The 16,079-nt window shown below is 34.8% G+C and overlaps 1 protein-coding gene across 7 annotated transcripts in view; it reads right to left on the bottom strand.

The window, feature by feature from the left end:
- Window positions 1–8,748: 8,748 nt before the first annotated feature.
- Window positions 8,749–16,079, bottom strand: part of MCF2 (MCF.2 cell line derived transforming sequence) — a 118,611-nt gene continuing 111,280 nt past the window's right edge. For 2 of the 7 annotated variants that reach the window (XM_023202554.2, XM_023202558.2), the window contains 5 exons: window positions 15,143–15,221; window positions 14,519–14,591; window positions 12,597–12,706; window positions 11,290–11,402; window positions 8,749–9,487 (listed from right to left, as the gene is read on the bottom strand). In XM_023202554.2, the coding sequence (XP_023058322.1) occupies window positions 9,455–9,487; window positions 11,290–11,402; window positions 12,597–12,706; window positions 14,519–14,591; window positions 15,143–15,221 (408 nt within the window). In that variant the 3' untranslated portion in view covers window positions 8,749–9,454. The remainder of the gene's footprint in view (window positions 9,488–11,289; window positions 11,403–12,596; window positions 12,707–14,518; window positions 14,592–15,142; window positions 15,222–16,079) is intronic. The other 5 variants (XM_023202555.1, XM_023202557.1, XM_023202559.1 and 2 more) reach the window with 3 other exon arrangements.

Here is a 16,079-nt window from a genome sequence, read left to right as displayed (position 1 = left end):
TGATGGGATTGCTGGGTCAAATGTATTTCTGGTTCTAGATCCTTGAGGAATCACCACGCTGTCTTCCACAATGAACAACCGTGTATTTTATATTGTGAGACTCATGTGTAATTTTGGAAATATCACCAATAGCATTTTACTCCTCAAATAACACAGGAATAAAACTTGAATACACATTTTATTTTTCGGGGAGTTCTTTGGAGATGAATTTAATTTGATTAACTAATTCACTGATAGTGCTCATATAATTTGGATGTTGTCTCTGCCCAAATCTCATGTTGAAACGTAATTCCCAGTGTTGGAGGTGGGGCCTGGTGGGAGGTGATTGGATCATGGGGACGAATTTCTTATGAATGGTTTAGCACCATCCTTTTGGTACTGTCCTCATGATAGTGGGTGAGTTCTCACAAGATCTGATCATTTAAAAGTGTGAGGCACATCCCCCCCATTGCTCTCCTGCTCCTGCTTTTGCTGTGTGATGTGCAAGCTCCCACTTGGCCCTCTGCCATGATTGCAAGCTTCCAGAGACCTCCGCAGAAGCATCTGCCACTATGCTTCCTGTACAGCCTGCAGAACCATGAGCCAACTAAACCTCATTTCTTGTAAATTACCCAGTCTCAGGTATTTCTTTAGAGCAATGCAAGAACGGCCTAATACAAGTGTTTTCTCAAAAGACCTCAAAACAAATTTAAAGGCAAAAGCGGTAGTTATCCTGTGATGGGATACCTATTAAGACATCTAAAATCATCTCAGTGTTGTTTTATTTTAATGAAAGATTCAGTCAAACCAAGGTTATAGGCTTCTCTCCCCACTCTATATTAAGGCACATATACTAGCTCCCAAATGGGCTGTGAAAGAGATCATTAGGTCTGGCAATTCCGACTAAAGAGTCCTTTGCAGAATAAAGTTATAGAACAGAAAACAACTGCAGGTATCTAGGTGCTTTCCAGGATTCCTTGAGCTTCAGTATATGGAAGCAGACTTTCCCAGGGTATGGAAGCATGCACTCAGAAACATGGCTATCTAACCTTTGAAACTGCTTTTATTGCTATCTTATAGATTTGAGTAAAGCAACTTTTTGAGTAAAACATTTTACTCTGTCTCTGGTCGGATCTCTCTCTTTCTCTCCTCTCTCTCTCAAAGAGAGAATCAGGAAGCAAGGCTGAAGGTAAACATTAATCTAAAAATACTTATGGTGCCTTTAGGAGAGTATCACCGATAAATGAGAGGAAAGTTATTTTTAATGTATAATTGATGTTATACTAAACTGAAAAAAGTATATGAATGAATTTAAGGTTGAATATTCTTAATGTGGAATATATACAAGTGCATTTACATTGTAAGTACATTTACAATGTGATTAAATTTTTGAAGACCTTAAAGGGAAATTGCTGCTATATTTTAGAATAACACACATTTATAGCCTAATAAAATTAAGACAGTACAGTTACATTTGTAAACATATACAAATATAGCATTCATGTACAGTGGTTTAAATATTAAATTACTATAACAGAACCCAGCATTGTTTTAAATGATTAAAATCTCTAGTTTACTACCATGAAATTAAAACACTTTGTGCAGAGGGACATCACTATTCCAGAATTTCATTTCCCTAATTCTGTCTTCTAATCACAGTATTAGCACACAAAATAAATGTATTTTGATTTCAATCTGTTGTTGTTGCAGAAGCGTTAAGTGAAATATCAAGCATATGGACACTTTAATGAGTAACTTATAAATCTACCATCAGGAATTCCAGCAACTGGACATTAGAAGATTTATAATTTACAAGTACCTTTAGATAAAATACAATTGGTTTGCCATCCAGATTGTTCCATCAGATGATACCACTAGCATAATCAATATTATCTTGATACAATACATAAACCTATTTGAAAGACAAAGTATACATTATATAGCTATTATGTTTATTGTTTTTTATTAACCAATCACAGAAAAACATGCACCTAATATGCAACTTGAAAGTCCAACTCACAACTCATGATTCAAAAAGCAGAAATTCCAAACCATTGTTTCACAAGTCCATAATATAAAATACTCCAAACATAAATTCAACATTGCATGCAACGACTGGCCATTTGCTTCAAAACAAGTGATCACAGTATTTATATATTCAAAAAAGAGAAATCTATATATGTACTTTTTAAAAAAAAAAAACTAAGAAGAAATACAACTTCAGAAAATCTTTTCTAGAATAAATTTTTCTAGAAAATTGAAAAGTAACTAAAGACGTTGAAAAGCAGAGCTTTATTAAGAAACATCTGCGGTACAGATAAGAATATTTAACTTAAAGCTGTGATTTGTACCTAAACTTCAATGCATAAAATGTAAAGTTTAACATGTCAAAACTACAGAATGTTTAGCTTTGGATCATCTTAAAACTATAAGACAGGTCTGACGACCCTAAAGGTCAGTCAGCATGCAAAAGAGATCCTTCAGAACATATCTCTTTGGGGCATTGTAATCACACAGATAGCACAAAATTAAATAATAAACTATCAATTAACACAGCAGTTTAAAATCTCTGATTCTCTCTCTTCTCTCTTTGAAGTTTTGCTACTGAAAAGTTACCTAAAAAATACAAGTAAAACTTTTTATATGTAAAAGTTCAAAAGAATTGATTTCAGATTTTCAGGTGAAATCTAAACAGATGCTGTAAAAAACTTTAATTGGCAACAAAATAGCACCGCAATTTTGCGTGCGGGCAATGGACGATGCAAAGATGTTTCTTGCAAGGCTGAGAAACTGCAAATGACGAAGTTCACCTCAATGCTGAGAACATTCCTGTAAATGTCATGGGCAGTGTAGGATAACCTGACTACGGTGCTGTTTATCTGTAACACTTTTAGGAAATATAATATAGTTCACACCCTCAAAGAAAATATTATTTTTAGAATGTCTATTCAATCTCCTTGAATTCAAGGGGAACTTGGTCTCCTTGTGTTACTCAGAACAGCAGCTCCAAAATAATTAAGAATGATGTTAACACTCAAATGAATTTTAAAGCCAAGACATTATCTGTGCTATAACTTCTAATGCTAAGTGTGAGGATTCAAAAGGTCCATCATAAACTCAAGGTGATGTCTTCTGGTTATTCATTTTAATATGAAAGTTATTCAGTTTCCTAATTATTAAAGGAATCTATTTTATAAAAGAGATAGCTTCACTGAAAGCAAAATAAAATAATTAAGATTCTCTTCTTCTACAATGAATTTTTATAAAGATTGTACTAATTATGCCATATGCATGAAGATAATAGGAAACATGTTAAATGCATAATATCAGAGAGATGTTTACATTCTGTTTTCCAGATTATAAATGAAACTCTCTAACATATTTTTTAAACCTAATGCTGTTGACAGTTGCATATGCAGTTATAATTTCCTAATCCATTGATGGACACACATCACAATGTATTTTTATAAGCCACAATATACTATTTCGCTCTGTGCAATGTAATGAGAGGATAGATCTCAATCAAGACCACTTGATATTGTAGCATTCAACCAAAATCTACTGTGAAGTATTAATTTGTCATTTCAACATAAGTCATAAATGCATGTTGTTTGAAAGTAATATATTTTAATAATATCTTAAGTCAGGGGCTTCTAGAGAACATAGATCAATGGGACCTTTTCCTCTTATCTAGTATCATGCCACACAATAATAAACACTTAAAATGCTGATGATATAACAATACATTACATTTCAACTCTCCCAATAGCACTGCAAAAAAGGAATATTGAAAAAGTGCACTCACAGTAGAAATAAAGTGGCTAGAAAGGAATAATGTGAGTTTCCCCCCCCCCAAATAAAATGTATTACATTGATAAATGTATAGGTTAGCCCTTCCCTGCCTGAAAATAAGCACAGACCCCAAAGTAGACTGAAATTGTTGTTTTTCCATACATTTTTCAAAGGGTGCTAATATGCCCTAAATCTACTGGGATTAGTTAACAGTAATAGAATAATTTCAAATTAAAACTAATCAAATATATAATTTTATATGTCCTGCATTACAATTAGCTAAAAAATAATGTAATTAACTTTGTCCTGAATTAAATATGAGGAGATCTGGCTCTATACTTAAAATGATGATGATAAAAGTGATGGAAAATATACTCTGAGTTTTCTTAATGTTGAGCACAAATGTTTATATGGAAGTTAGATCAGTACGTTTTGTGTTTTCACTTTTGAATCTTGGAGACCTGAGCACAAGAAGGACCTTTTTTCTAGTATATACATTACAGTATTGTTTTATGGCTTTATTGGGTTTTTAAAATTGCTTCATAAAGAACAATTTATTTAAAACACTTATTTATGTCTTGATTCAAACAGTTCTTTGAGCACATATTTTAAGTGACCCATGTTTCTTATTTCTGTTCTCTCTTTCTGTGTCTTTGCCTCTCTCTCTCTCTCTCTCTTGATTAGCCATTTAAATAAGCATGAAATAGTTGGCAGAAAGCTGGCTATATTTATTTTCAAACTTAACAACTCTTCAATGCGATCAGTTAATTCTGGGGAAAATGTGACTAATTAGAACTATTTGACTTTTGAAAGTGTTCAAAATGTTACTGTCTTAGATTTTATCCTTTTCTAACGTGTATATATATTTTAAGTTGTAAACTGCTCAATTCAGCATGTGTAATGTTTCTTTGTATTTATCTGATACTCTTCTTTTATGGCTACTGCTTTTTGTCTTTTTTTTTCCAATAGGTTATTGGGTTACAGGTGGTATTTGGTTACATGAGTAAATCCGTTAGTGGTGATTTGTGAGATTTTGGTGCATCTATCACCCAAGCAGTATACACTGCACCCTATTTGTAGTATTTTATTCCTCGCCCTCCTCCCACACTTCCTCCCAAGTCCCCAAAGTCCATTGTATCATTCTTCTGCCTTTGCATCCTCATAGCTTTTTGTCTTGTACAAGAAATTGTTAACTATTCAAAGTCATGACAACATCGTCCTGTTTGATTTCAGGAGATTTATTATTTTAGCTTTTACGTTTAGATCTGTGATCCAACTCAAATTAATTTTTGTGTATGAAGTGAGATATAGAGATGGAGGTTCACTTCTTTTTCCATATGGATACCCAGTTGCCAAACATCATTTGTTAAAACAACCTTCCTTTCCCCATTTAAATGACTTGACCCCTTGACTAAAAATGATCATGTATATGTGGGACTATTTATGAAATCATTATCTTTCTATACTTACACTAATGCCATATTGTATTGATTACTGTAGTTTATAAGGGGTATTGAAATCAGGTACTTAAGTCCTCCCAATTTTTAAGGTTCTTCTGTACTAGATCCTTTGCCTTTTAACATATTTTTTAAAATAAGTTTGTCTTTTAAATTTTCAAAAGGAGTTGCTGAGATTTTGATTTTGATTGCATTTAATCTATAGGACAATTTGGGGATAATGGGTTTCTTAACAAAATTGAGATTCCCAAATCATGCACATGGTATAGCGCTCCTTTTATTAGGTCATCTTAAATATATCTCAGCAATGATCTGTAGTTTTCAGTATAGAAGCCTTGTGATCTGTTATTAGATTTATTTCCATTTATCCTATATCTTATGTTGCTAATATAAATGTTCTTTTGAAATTTTATTTTGAAATTCTTTGTTGCTAGGATATAGAATTATAATTTATTTTTGTAAAGACTGCACATTGTGGCCTTGTAAAATTCACTTATTAGTTCTAGTAGGGACTTGTATGTAAATTCCTTGCGGTTTTGTACATATACATGATCTGCTAATCATGACGGTACATCTTCTTTTTTAATCTCTTAGTTCTTTAATATTTTCCTCGTGTTATGGAACTGACTAGGACTTCCAGTATAATGTTAAATAAAAGTGGTCAGTGAATATCCTTGGCTTGTTTCCAGTCTTAGGGAGAAAGCTTCCAATATTTCACCATTAAGTATGATGCTGTGGGTTTTCATAAGTGTGCTTTATCACATTGAAGAAACTCCCTTTATTCCTTGTCTGCTGATAGTTTTTGTCATAAATGACTATGAAGTTCTATCGATGGTTTTCTTGTATCTATTGAAATGATTATATAATTTTCTTCCTCATTATGTTAATATGATTAATTACATTGATTTTCAAGTGTCTAATACAGGTATTTAAAGCCATACATTTGCCTCCCTCTTTAGCTGTATCCACAAATTTTTTGATATTTCGAGTTTTCATTTTCATCCAATTTGAAATAGCTCAAATTTCCCTTGTGCTTTCTTCTTTGCCCCATGTATTGTATAGATGTGTATTCTTTAATATCAAAATACTTTGGATTTACTGATTTCGAAATATAAGATTACATCCTGACTATATGATTCCAATCTTTTGAAATTTATGAAGACTTGTTTTATGACACAGAAGGTAGCCTATCTTGGTGAAGGCTCCATGTATACTTGAAAATGATGATGCCTTCTGCAGTTGTTGGGTGTAGATTTTTAATAAATGTCAAATAGTTCAGGTTGTCAGTATACTAGATTTTGGATTACTAATTAAGTAGTTCAATAATTATCTGAATAATTTAACAATTAGTGCAAAAAGCCTTTGAAAGGTGACCCAGATTAGAGTTCTCAAATGAACAAATGAGAAGTGACTCCATTTGAGCAGTTCCCATGTGACCCAGCATTTCTATTAAGCCTCATTATCCTTAGATTTCATTGTATGTTATAAATAAAATTTGGAACCAAATAAGTTACACCTAGTGTGTTTAGACAGCGTACCATTGCCTGGAATTCAAACAAACAAAAGACCAAAACTAGGATTTCGGAGGAATTATGTCCATGTAAGAATCATCTTATTTCACAATTAATTGATTTTCCTTTTCTGTGCTACCTTTTAACAGACAGCTAAGTGCCACTTAGAGGAAAAGTCTACAAGAAAACGGGTTTATATACAGAAATGTTACATACTAAGGGTTAATAGAAATGAACATCAGATTAGCTCCCAATGCTTCATACTACCTTCACACATAAGTCTAGGGTATAGACACAGGTGTGTTTGTATATGTGTGTCTGTGTGTGTGTAGCAGAGACCTACCACAAATAAATAACATGCTCCAAGGACAGTGTAGAACCACACACTAGGAAAGCATTCTTGGACAGTAAGGCAGGTACCTTAAAAGCATATCCTCAGTATTTAATTCTGAAGGGTACCTTACAAAACACCATAGTATCTTAAATCTCTTTCAAGATTAGCAGCCTTATAGGGAAAAGTCTAATGTGCCTTTAAATTTTTCATTCATAAATTTAAAACTATTAAAGAAAAAAATAAATCCTAGCTAACATAATGTGTTTGCTGCTTTATTTCTAACTGCAGAGAGGTCATTACTCTATGTCAATGTCATCTTTGATGAAGCTTTAACATTTTTAGTCTTCAAATTGTGTACAGTTTATTCATATTATACCTGCAACTTTGCCATTCCGAAACCTATGGTCACCAATTAAAATATGTAAACTGTTTCCAAGAATCAGACCTTCTTTTCTTCTGTTTAGATTTTTCACCAACCTAAATAATAAATGAATTAGTAGCCAACAATGGTAATACTAAGTGAATCAAAACAAATACATTACACTGCAGCTCAAACTTTCACAAAGCTATTGCATGTGTTCAAAAACCTTCATGACCCTGTGCTTGAGTCCTTTAAGTAACCTACAAAGGACTTTGGTTATTAGAAAAAATTATTACTTTAATGAGCCATCATTAACTTTTAACTCTGTGTGTACCCTCTTCCACCTATAGGGTTAGAGTACACAGTCAATGTAGCATTTCAGTTCAAGTTATTGACCCAATGAAGACAGAACTGTTACACTTAAAATTTCCAAAAGAATTATGGAAGTTTCATTCAATCCAAACAATATTTTCTTCCTGCTTTGGGTTCTCTCCTACCTAAACAGTATATTTGACAGAATTATCTTTACAATCAGTACTATATAAAGTCAAAGACATAAGGGTAGAATGATAAGACTAAAAAGTCAATATTTGAACTGATAAACAGAAGTGTAGCCATGTTGTAAAGTAGTAAAGTGTGGTCTCTGGCACACAGTAGGCATTCATTAAATATGTGGCTAACGAATGACTTAAATGACCACATGGAATGTGATCTGTAGCCATTACAAAGCCCAGACATATCAGCTAAAACATCTGAGCCAAAGGTAAACTACAAAAGAACATGCAGACTCATAGCATGTCATTCTTTCAAAGCATTTTTCACTCACCAAAGGTTAATGTTCCTTTCAGTGAGCTTTACAGGCAGTGCTGAAGCAATGAAAATGAAAGCCATTGCTGTGATATTTCTGCTTTTAGAGACTGTATAACAAAGATACAGATAAAGCAGAACATTTGATTAGCTATCTATATGCCCCAGCTGGAGATCATCACAGGCTTTGCAAACACACCTACCATTGACCGTCAGCATCCCTATGGAGAAGCTGAATGACATCTCCATTTCTAATCAGGACGTCTTCTGAGCCTCTCTTCCTGCAGTCTGCTAGGGCTCTATATTTGCCTGGAGACTGTAAAGTTGTTTTTAAAAATTATATTACAAACTTGATTGCAAAACCACTTGCATAACTGCCTGCTCTGCGACATGAAGAATTTACTCTTTACTTCACTGGTAAATGTGGTAGCTGCAGCAGCTTTGCAAGAACAGATGGACATGAAGCAGTATGTGATGGGGGACAAAAAAAGGCAGAACAAGTTTATTTAATCTGAAGAATCAATTTTTATTTGAAAAAAAAGAATTACAACATGAAATATAGGGAAAATAGCAGAGCACAACTAATTTAAGTTACATTAATTATAAGCAGAAATCCAGAAAAAAACAAGTGTGAAAATAATAATTTTTAAATAGGGCTTTTGTAAACTACTCTCATGAAAATTTTATCTGGGCACATACAGACAGTAGCCCTGAACAAAATTTACTCATGCCCCAAAAATAATTTCTGGGCTTTGTATTGTTTTACATAGGTTAAAATAATGGGCACAAAAGCTGTGGTTTCAACAAAAGCATATTAAATCATAATGTTGTGCTTTACTTGACCTTAGCCATTTTGCAGCCGTAATTTTAACTTAATTCATTAATAAACTAAATAATCCCAAGGCACACCGATTGCATTTGGTTACAAAGTAGAGAAGAAATAATTTTCAAATCCAAAAGTATTCTGAGATGAGAATCTTTCAAGCACAATATCTGACACATTAGATACATGATTTTTAAAAGACAGCGTACCATAATTAAAAGCTTTATTAAATGAAAGAAAAGAAGTATGTGCTGTGGTTTCTTTGTGTGTCCATTAACCTGAAAACAACATCTGCATCATTTGAGCTGAATGTCTTTTGCGCAGTATTTTTCCAAATGAGCTGAGAAGCAGGCAGGAAAGAGCTACTTGCCATTTGACATGGTAGCTTCATCAATATAGGAGAGCCATTTCCGACATGGGTCTCTACAAGGGAAGCAGCACCCATTATTGCTCAGTTTACAACTTGATCAAGTGAGGCCAAAAGAGCAGGCCATTCCAGCTTCTTTTTTTGGCAGGGAAGAAGAGTATATGGAATACATTGTGTTGCGTTTTTGTATGTTTTCCTTAGGAATTATTGGACAAAGAGAGAGAAACTAATAGGTTTTTCTATATTCCCATCCTCTGTGATTAAAGCATTCTTCAATTTTGCATATTAACTTTATCTTATGATACCATAGCTAGAAAAAAAAATGCTTAAAGCTGAATTCTTTACAATGCCTTCATAGATCATCTACCGCAGTTAAACACAAACTGGCTTCCTCTGACTTTTTGCTCGCATTTAAAAACTACTTCTATCCATTCCATACTCTGCTAACATTAATTAAAGAAATTAAACTTCTTTTTATTATTAGTCTAAGCCTGAGATTCCCAAAGTGTGGGAGACAGACTGTTGTGGGTTCCCGAGACCCTTTCAAGGGGTCTGCAAGGTCAACATACATTAAGACACTATTTGCCTTTTTCATTTCTCTGGGGTTCTCAAGTTTTAAGGATGTAAAGGCTTCCTTCATTAAAAAGTTTGAGAACTGCAGGTATAGACAATTAACTCTGGACAAATATCTTATCAGCTCTAAGCCTGTTTCCTCCTCTGTAAATTGAAGGTAATAAAGCCTGCTCTTTTTCATACTAATACTGTGAATATTAATTGAGAAATCATTTGGCAAACTGTAAACTATCAGACAAATATGTATTATGGTCATCGTATTATTAGGAGAAACAATATCTACTTTTTTAAAGACTGCATTTCAGAGTCAATGCTGTACAGTTTTGTGATTATCCATGCCATTACCCTCTTTTTGTTTTTGTTTTTGTTTTTTTGAGACAGAGTTTCACTCTTTTTGCCCAGGCTGGAGTGCAATGGCGCGATCTCAGCTCACTGCAACCTGCGCCTCCTGGGTTCAAGTGATTCTCCTGGCTCAGTCTCCTGAATAGCTGGGATTACAGGCATGCGCCACCACAACCGCCTAATTTTGTATTTTTAGTAGAGACGAGGTTTACCCTCTTACACTAACAGTGGAACTGCCAAATGTAATTGATTCCTCTGAGGGGCACCAAGGAGCACTCTACCTCCAGGCATCACTCCTACCCTCCAAGCTCGTGACTTTAGAAAAGTAGGGATTTACCCCCAAACAGTCCTACCTCCTCTTTAATAACCCACTAGTATCCTACCAACTTGCAAACTATTCCTTCTATAAACACTTTGACCCTAAAGCAACCTTCTTTAATTTTACAGGGTGCTCCCTTGCTCTAATATGCTGAGATTTTATATTATTAGTACATTTTTGAGAACACACTAAAATATATCCCAAGATGTTATTAAATAGTTTTTAACGTATAATGTTTATTTCCTTTATTTTCTAATCTGGAATCCAAACTGGTTTTTATAGCATATTTGAAGTTCCTTTGTTCTCTGATTTTATTTCACATGTCTGGATGGAAAACACAGTGGTGAAGCTCTACTAAAGATAAAACTGGGCAATGTATAGAGATTTGGAAAGACTGACTATTTCATCAACTTCAGTACAAGTTCTATGTATAGGTCAAACAGGTTCTACTCAAAGAAAGAAGTTCTTCCTGATGTTCATAATAAGATTTATTTCAACTACTTTGGCAATGGCACACTCCTAATGGCCTCAAGGATGCTGACAAAAGATTGCCCCTATGTGCTCCACCTATGTTTCATTAGTAAAACTGCCTCAATAATTTTAATTTAATATATTATTACTAACCATGAGGGGCCTATTTTCTTCTTCATTTTCATCATAAGTAGGGTAGAAATAGTTGCTTGACCATTCCTCAGGTTCTTCAGAGATTTCTGCAGATTGTGACGCCTCAGTCCAAACTATAAGAAAAGTGTGGAATGTGGCAGTTACTTGATGGTGCTAATTTACCACAAGGTGAGAAATAAAACTAGCTATAATGCTTTAAAAAGTTGAATTTTAAAAAATGGATTAACCAATCTAATGTAAGCAGCAAATTAACAGATCTCATCCTGGCCACATTAAACTATTCATGCAATCTTGGAAAAGTCCTTGTCACTTTTTTCTAACTTGGTTTCCTCACCTGCCAAATGAAGGTGTTAGTACTATGCTCTCCCCTTACTTCTTTGGGGGCCAACATAGATGACCTGAGGGAAGTGACCTTTAACTGGATAACTGGAAACTCAACAACGCTATCATTACCTTTTTCTCCTCAACCAGTAGAGAAATCTTCCATATTAAGGATCATCATATTAAAGTGTTGAGTATCAGGCACACTGTTAGGCATTTCTCCAAAGAAGTCTATGCTATTGATCCTAGAGTTGCTTAGGTGATCCTCATGTATGCTTCTACAGCACTTTGTACTTCCCTGCTGTAACACTCACCAAATTTACTTTTAATTGCTTAACTATCTTTCTATTCTCCTAACTTCAGGAGTATGGCAGCTGAGTGTATCCTAATTAGACTATATGCCTAGCACTTTGCATAACTCCTGGAATGCAGATCGTGTTATGTCAATATTTGTTGAATTAAATAAAGTATTTAAAATCACTTCAAATAAAACCATTCACAGAGGAAGAATAAATATTCCAGCTGTTAATGACTCTTCTCTATTCATTAAACCAAGGGTAAGTGAAATGCACATTCCTTGAAGCCAGCATATATGTTTTATTCATCACTATTATCCTTTATAGCAGGGGTTCCCAAACTTGAACATGCATCAGAATCACAGAGAGAGCCTGTTAAAACTCAAATGGCTGGGCCTTGCTCCCAGAGTTTCTGATCCAGAAGGTCTGAATAGAGCAAGAGAATTTGTCTTCTGTAAAAGTTTTCAGGTGATGCTGATGCTACTGGCCCAGGGACCACACTTTGACAACCAATACTCTCTAGTGCCCATCAGAGTATCTTGCATATGCAAGACATGAGAGTCTTATAAAAATGGGTTAACTGTATTTTGTTTATACAAAAATATCAAGTGGGTAGATTTCCAAATTAACAATGAAAGGTAAAAATTTGCACACCCATGAATCTTGTCTTAGGATGACCATGACACATACCTGTATTTGCTTCTGCCTGAACTGACGCAATTGCCTCACAGACCTCCACCACAGTGCTGGTGTGTCCCGATTCAGTTTCCTCAGTACTTATAAAAGCTCCCTGTTGCTTTCTGAAATAGTGATGTATAAAACTAAGTAAGCTTTTGTACAGTTTAAAAGTAAAAATAAATTTAAAGTGGTATTTCTTCCACTGCTATCAAGTGTTAAGAACATGCTGAGAATCCATCCAAACAGCCAATACTCCTTATTTAAATCTGCGTGACAATAGGTTGTAATATACAAAAGCTTACATCTCAGATCCAAGCCGGCAGATTCTCCATTATGTAAGGAGAAAAACTGCTCCCTTCTAGACCCAAAGTAGGTGTATTGTATACAATCCCCGTTGCTCTGTGGACTTATAACATTGATGAATCAGGTAAGTTGTATATAAATGAAAATGAAACCTTCAACTGATTCATATTGTTGAGCATGTACCAACTACTATTAAGTCAATCACTGCATAAAACCTAAAGATGTTACTCCTATAATGTACAATAAAAGGTTGAGTTTTTTGAACTCTGAAAGATAAAGACTTTCTGTGTAACTTTTAAATGGTTCTCCTAAATCTCCACGTGAACCACCACATGTTTCATCTGATTTTAGCTACCTCGGAAAGACGACATGCAGTGAAGGAAAAAACAGTATTTCTAATAAGCCATTTAATGATCCCCAGATACTACAAAGACACATGCACACGTATGTTTATCGCGGCACTATTCACAATAGCAAAGACTTGGAATCAACCCAAATGTCCATCAGTGACAGACTGGATTAAGAAAATGTGGCACATATACACCATGGAATACTATGCAGCCATAAAAAAGGATGAGTTTGCGTCCTTTGTAGGGACATGGATGCAGCTGGAAACCATCATTCTTAGCAAACTATCACAAGAAGAGAAAACCAAACACCGCATGTTCTCACTCATAGGTGGGAACTGAACAATGAGCTCACTTGGACTTGGGAAGGGGAACATCACACACTGGGGCCTATCATGGGGAGGGGGGAGGGGGGAGGGATTGCATTGGGGAGTTATACCTGATATAAATGATGAATTGATGGGTGCTGACGAGTTGATGGGTGCAGCACACCAACATGGCACATGTATACATATGTAACAAACCTGCACGTTATGCACATGTACCCTAGAACTTAAAGTATAATAAAAAAAAAAAAAAAAAAAAAAATGATCCCCAGAGCATGCAGATGCTGCATGGTGAATCTCTGTGCCAGGCCTTCAGAATCAATGAGAGAATTCTTTCTGCATATATGCAAACGTTCAGTGAAAACTCCACCTTTTGGAATTTCTAGAGTCAGAATACGATGACGACATCTCTAAACCCATACCAGTGTGCTGTTATAGAAGACTGCCAGCTTCCTTAATGACTCCTGGTTGTGTCCAGGCTCAGTTCCCTCCCAGGATCCATACCCTCTGTCTATGTAGAGAGAGGCCAAATCACCAGCAAGAGATCTCCATCAAGAGACTGTAAAACTGTGAACCAGTCCTTCATTTGCTCTGTTCCCATATTCTTACAACTCTCTTTTTCCAATCAGATCAGAGGTGACCAAAAATACTTTGGAAAAAAAAGGCTTATGAGCGCAGCCTCCTTTCCTGTCAGCCTACATGTAATTCTTCCAATGATATATTAAAAATAAAGCATTTTCAATTATGTTTAAAAATCAAGCCAAGGGATAACTATTAAGAACTATCAGCCTCCAATATAAGGCTGGACCTGAGAAAATGATGTGTTTATGGAATTTGATGAGTTATTGCTAAATTGGTGGATGGTTCTTGTCTGAGATACTTTAATTACACTGTGTCATGTTACATACAGAATACAAAAGATTGCAGGAGTGGTATTTCTTAAAGAATAATCACTTACTCATCATTCTGCTGAAGAGAAATCTGAATCTTATCCTGTTCCGTTAATTGATCCTGTTGCTTTCTTTTTTTAACTGAGAAATAAAACAAAGCGTATTATCATTCAGAAGTCATACTTCTTACTTCCTTAAAGGCCAATAACTTTCACACACACACACGCATTCTTGCCATTAGACTTAACCTTCACAGACTTGAAATAATCAGAGGGAAGGCCGGTCTCAAGTTTGAATCTGGAAAGGTCTGAATCATATAATATTTTATTCAAGAAGTTCAAGTTTAGAAGTAGAACTGGCTCCCATTCCAACATTATTGAGCAATGATTACTCGAGATACTAAGCAGAGTCATCTCATGGAAAGGACTGGGAATTACCACAATCAGTTCACTGTGTTGCTTCTCAACTGCTTCTTAAGCACAAGGGTTCATTTTCTAGTGTAAAGTTCATTCTTCAAAATAGTTTAAACAACCCTCTGAATCTCGATCTCCTACTAATTAAATTAACAAATCTTCTCGTTGTAATAGTGTAAAGTAAATATCAGCCCCATTCTCGGGAAAAATAATTTAAAAATCTGAGTCAATAAGCTGTTACTATACCTCGTGTTCTGAAGAATGCATGCTCGAATTTACCTGTCAAAAGTTCCTGCTGCTTCAACAAAATATTTCTTATTTCTTTTAGCCATGTCATCTTCACATCTACATTAGGAGCCTAAAGATTAAAAAAAAAAAAAGGGAGGTGGTACACATTTCCTTTTAAAAAGGATGTACTATAATAAAACAAATGTAATTGTGTACATAAAATATTATCGACTCCCTATAACACCATACTCAAATCTTAACCATCTGATTGTTAAAATTTTTATGAAGCAAATAATTCACTATCAGATTAGATGAGATAATATAATCAGAACCATTTTTGCTGTAATCCCAGGACTTTGGGAGGCCAAGGTGGGCAGATCTCTTGAGCCCAGGAGTTTGAGACCAGCCTGGGCAACATAGGGAAACCCCATCTCTACAAAAAATAATAATAATTAGCCAGGTGTGCTGGCACGTGCCTGTAGTCCCAGCTACTTGGGTGGGCAAGGTGGGAGAATTGCTTGAGCCTGGGAGGCAGAGGTTGAAGTGAGCTGAGATCATACCACTGCACTCCAGCCTGAGCAACAGGGTGAGACACTGTCTCAAAAAAAAAAATCCATTTTGAAATTGCCCTTAAATAATGGTATAATAATGCTTGGATGAAAATGTGAAATATAATTTCACTTATTTTGTCTTTACAGGAGGATTATTTTAAAAATATAATGCTTTGATGTTTAATTTTAGTAACATAAAACAAGTTCTATTATTTCCGAAAAGGCCATCTATTGCACAATAACCTTGGTGACCGATGGTAACATGAAAGCCTCCTTAAATATCCTCCCATTACTTACAAGATATTTGTTAAATGATACCAAATATTATATCTTAAACAAACCAAGAAAACATATTTTCATAGATTGTAGTCAACTAGTAAAGAATTACAACAAACAAAAAACACTGAGCATTTTTAACAGATAACAGCACATTGACA

The sequence above is a fragment of the Piliocolobus tephrosceles genome, chromosome 12, assembly GCF_002776525.5.
Source record: "Piliocolobus tephrosceles isolate RC106 chromosome 12, ASM277652v3, whole genome shotgun sequence".
Classification (NCBI taxonomy): domain Eukaryota; kingdom Metazoa; phylum Chordata; class Mammalia; order Primates; family Cercopithecidae; genus Piliocolobus; species Piliocolobus tephrosceles.
This window is presented reverse-complemented; position numbering and strand designations above follow the sequence as displayed.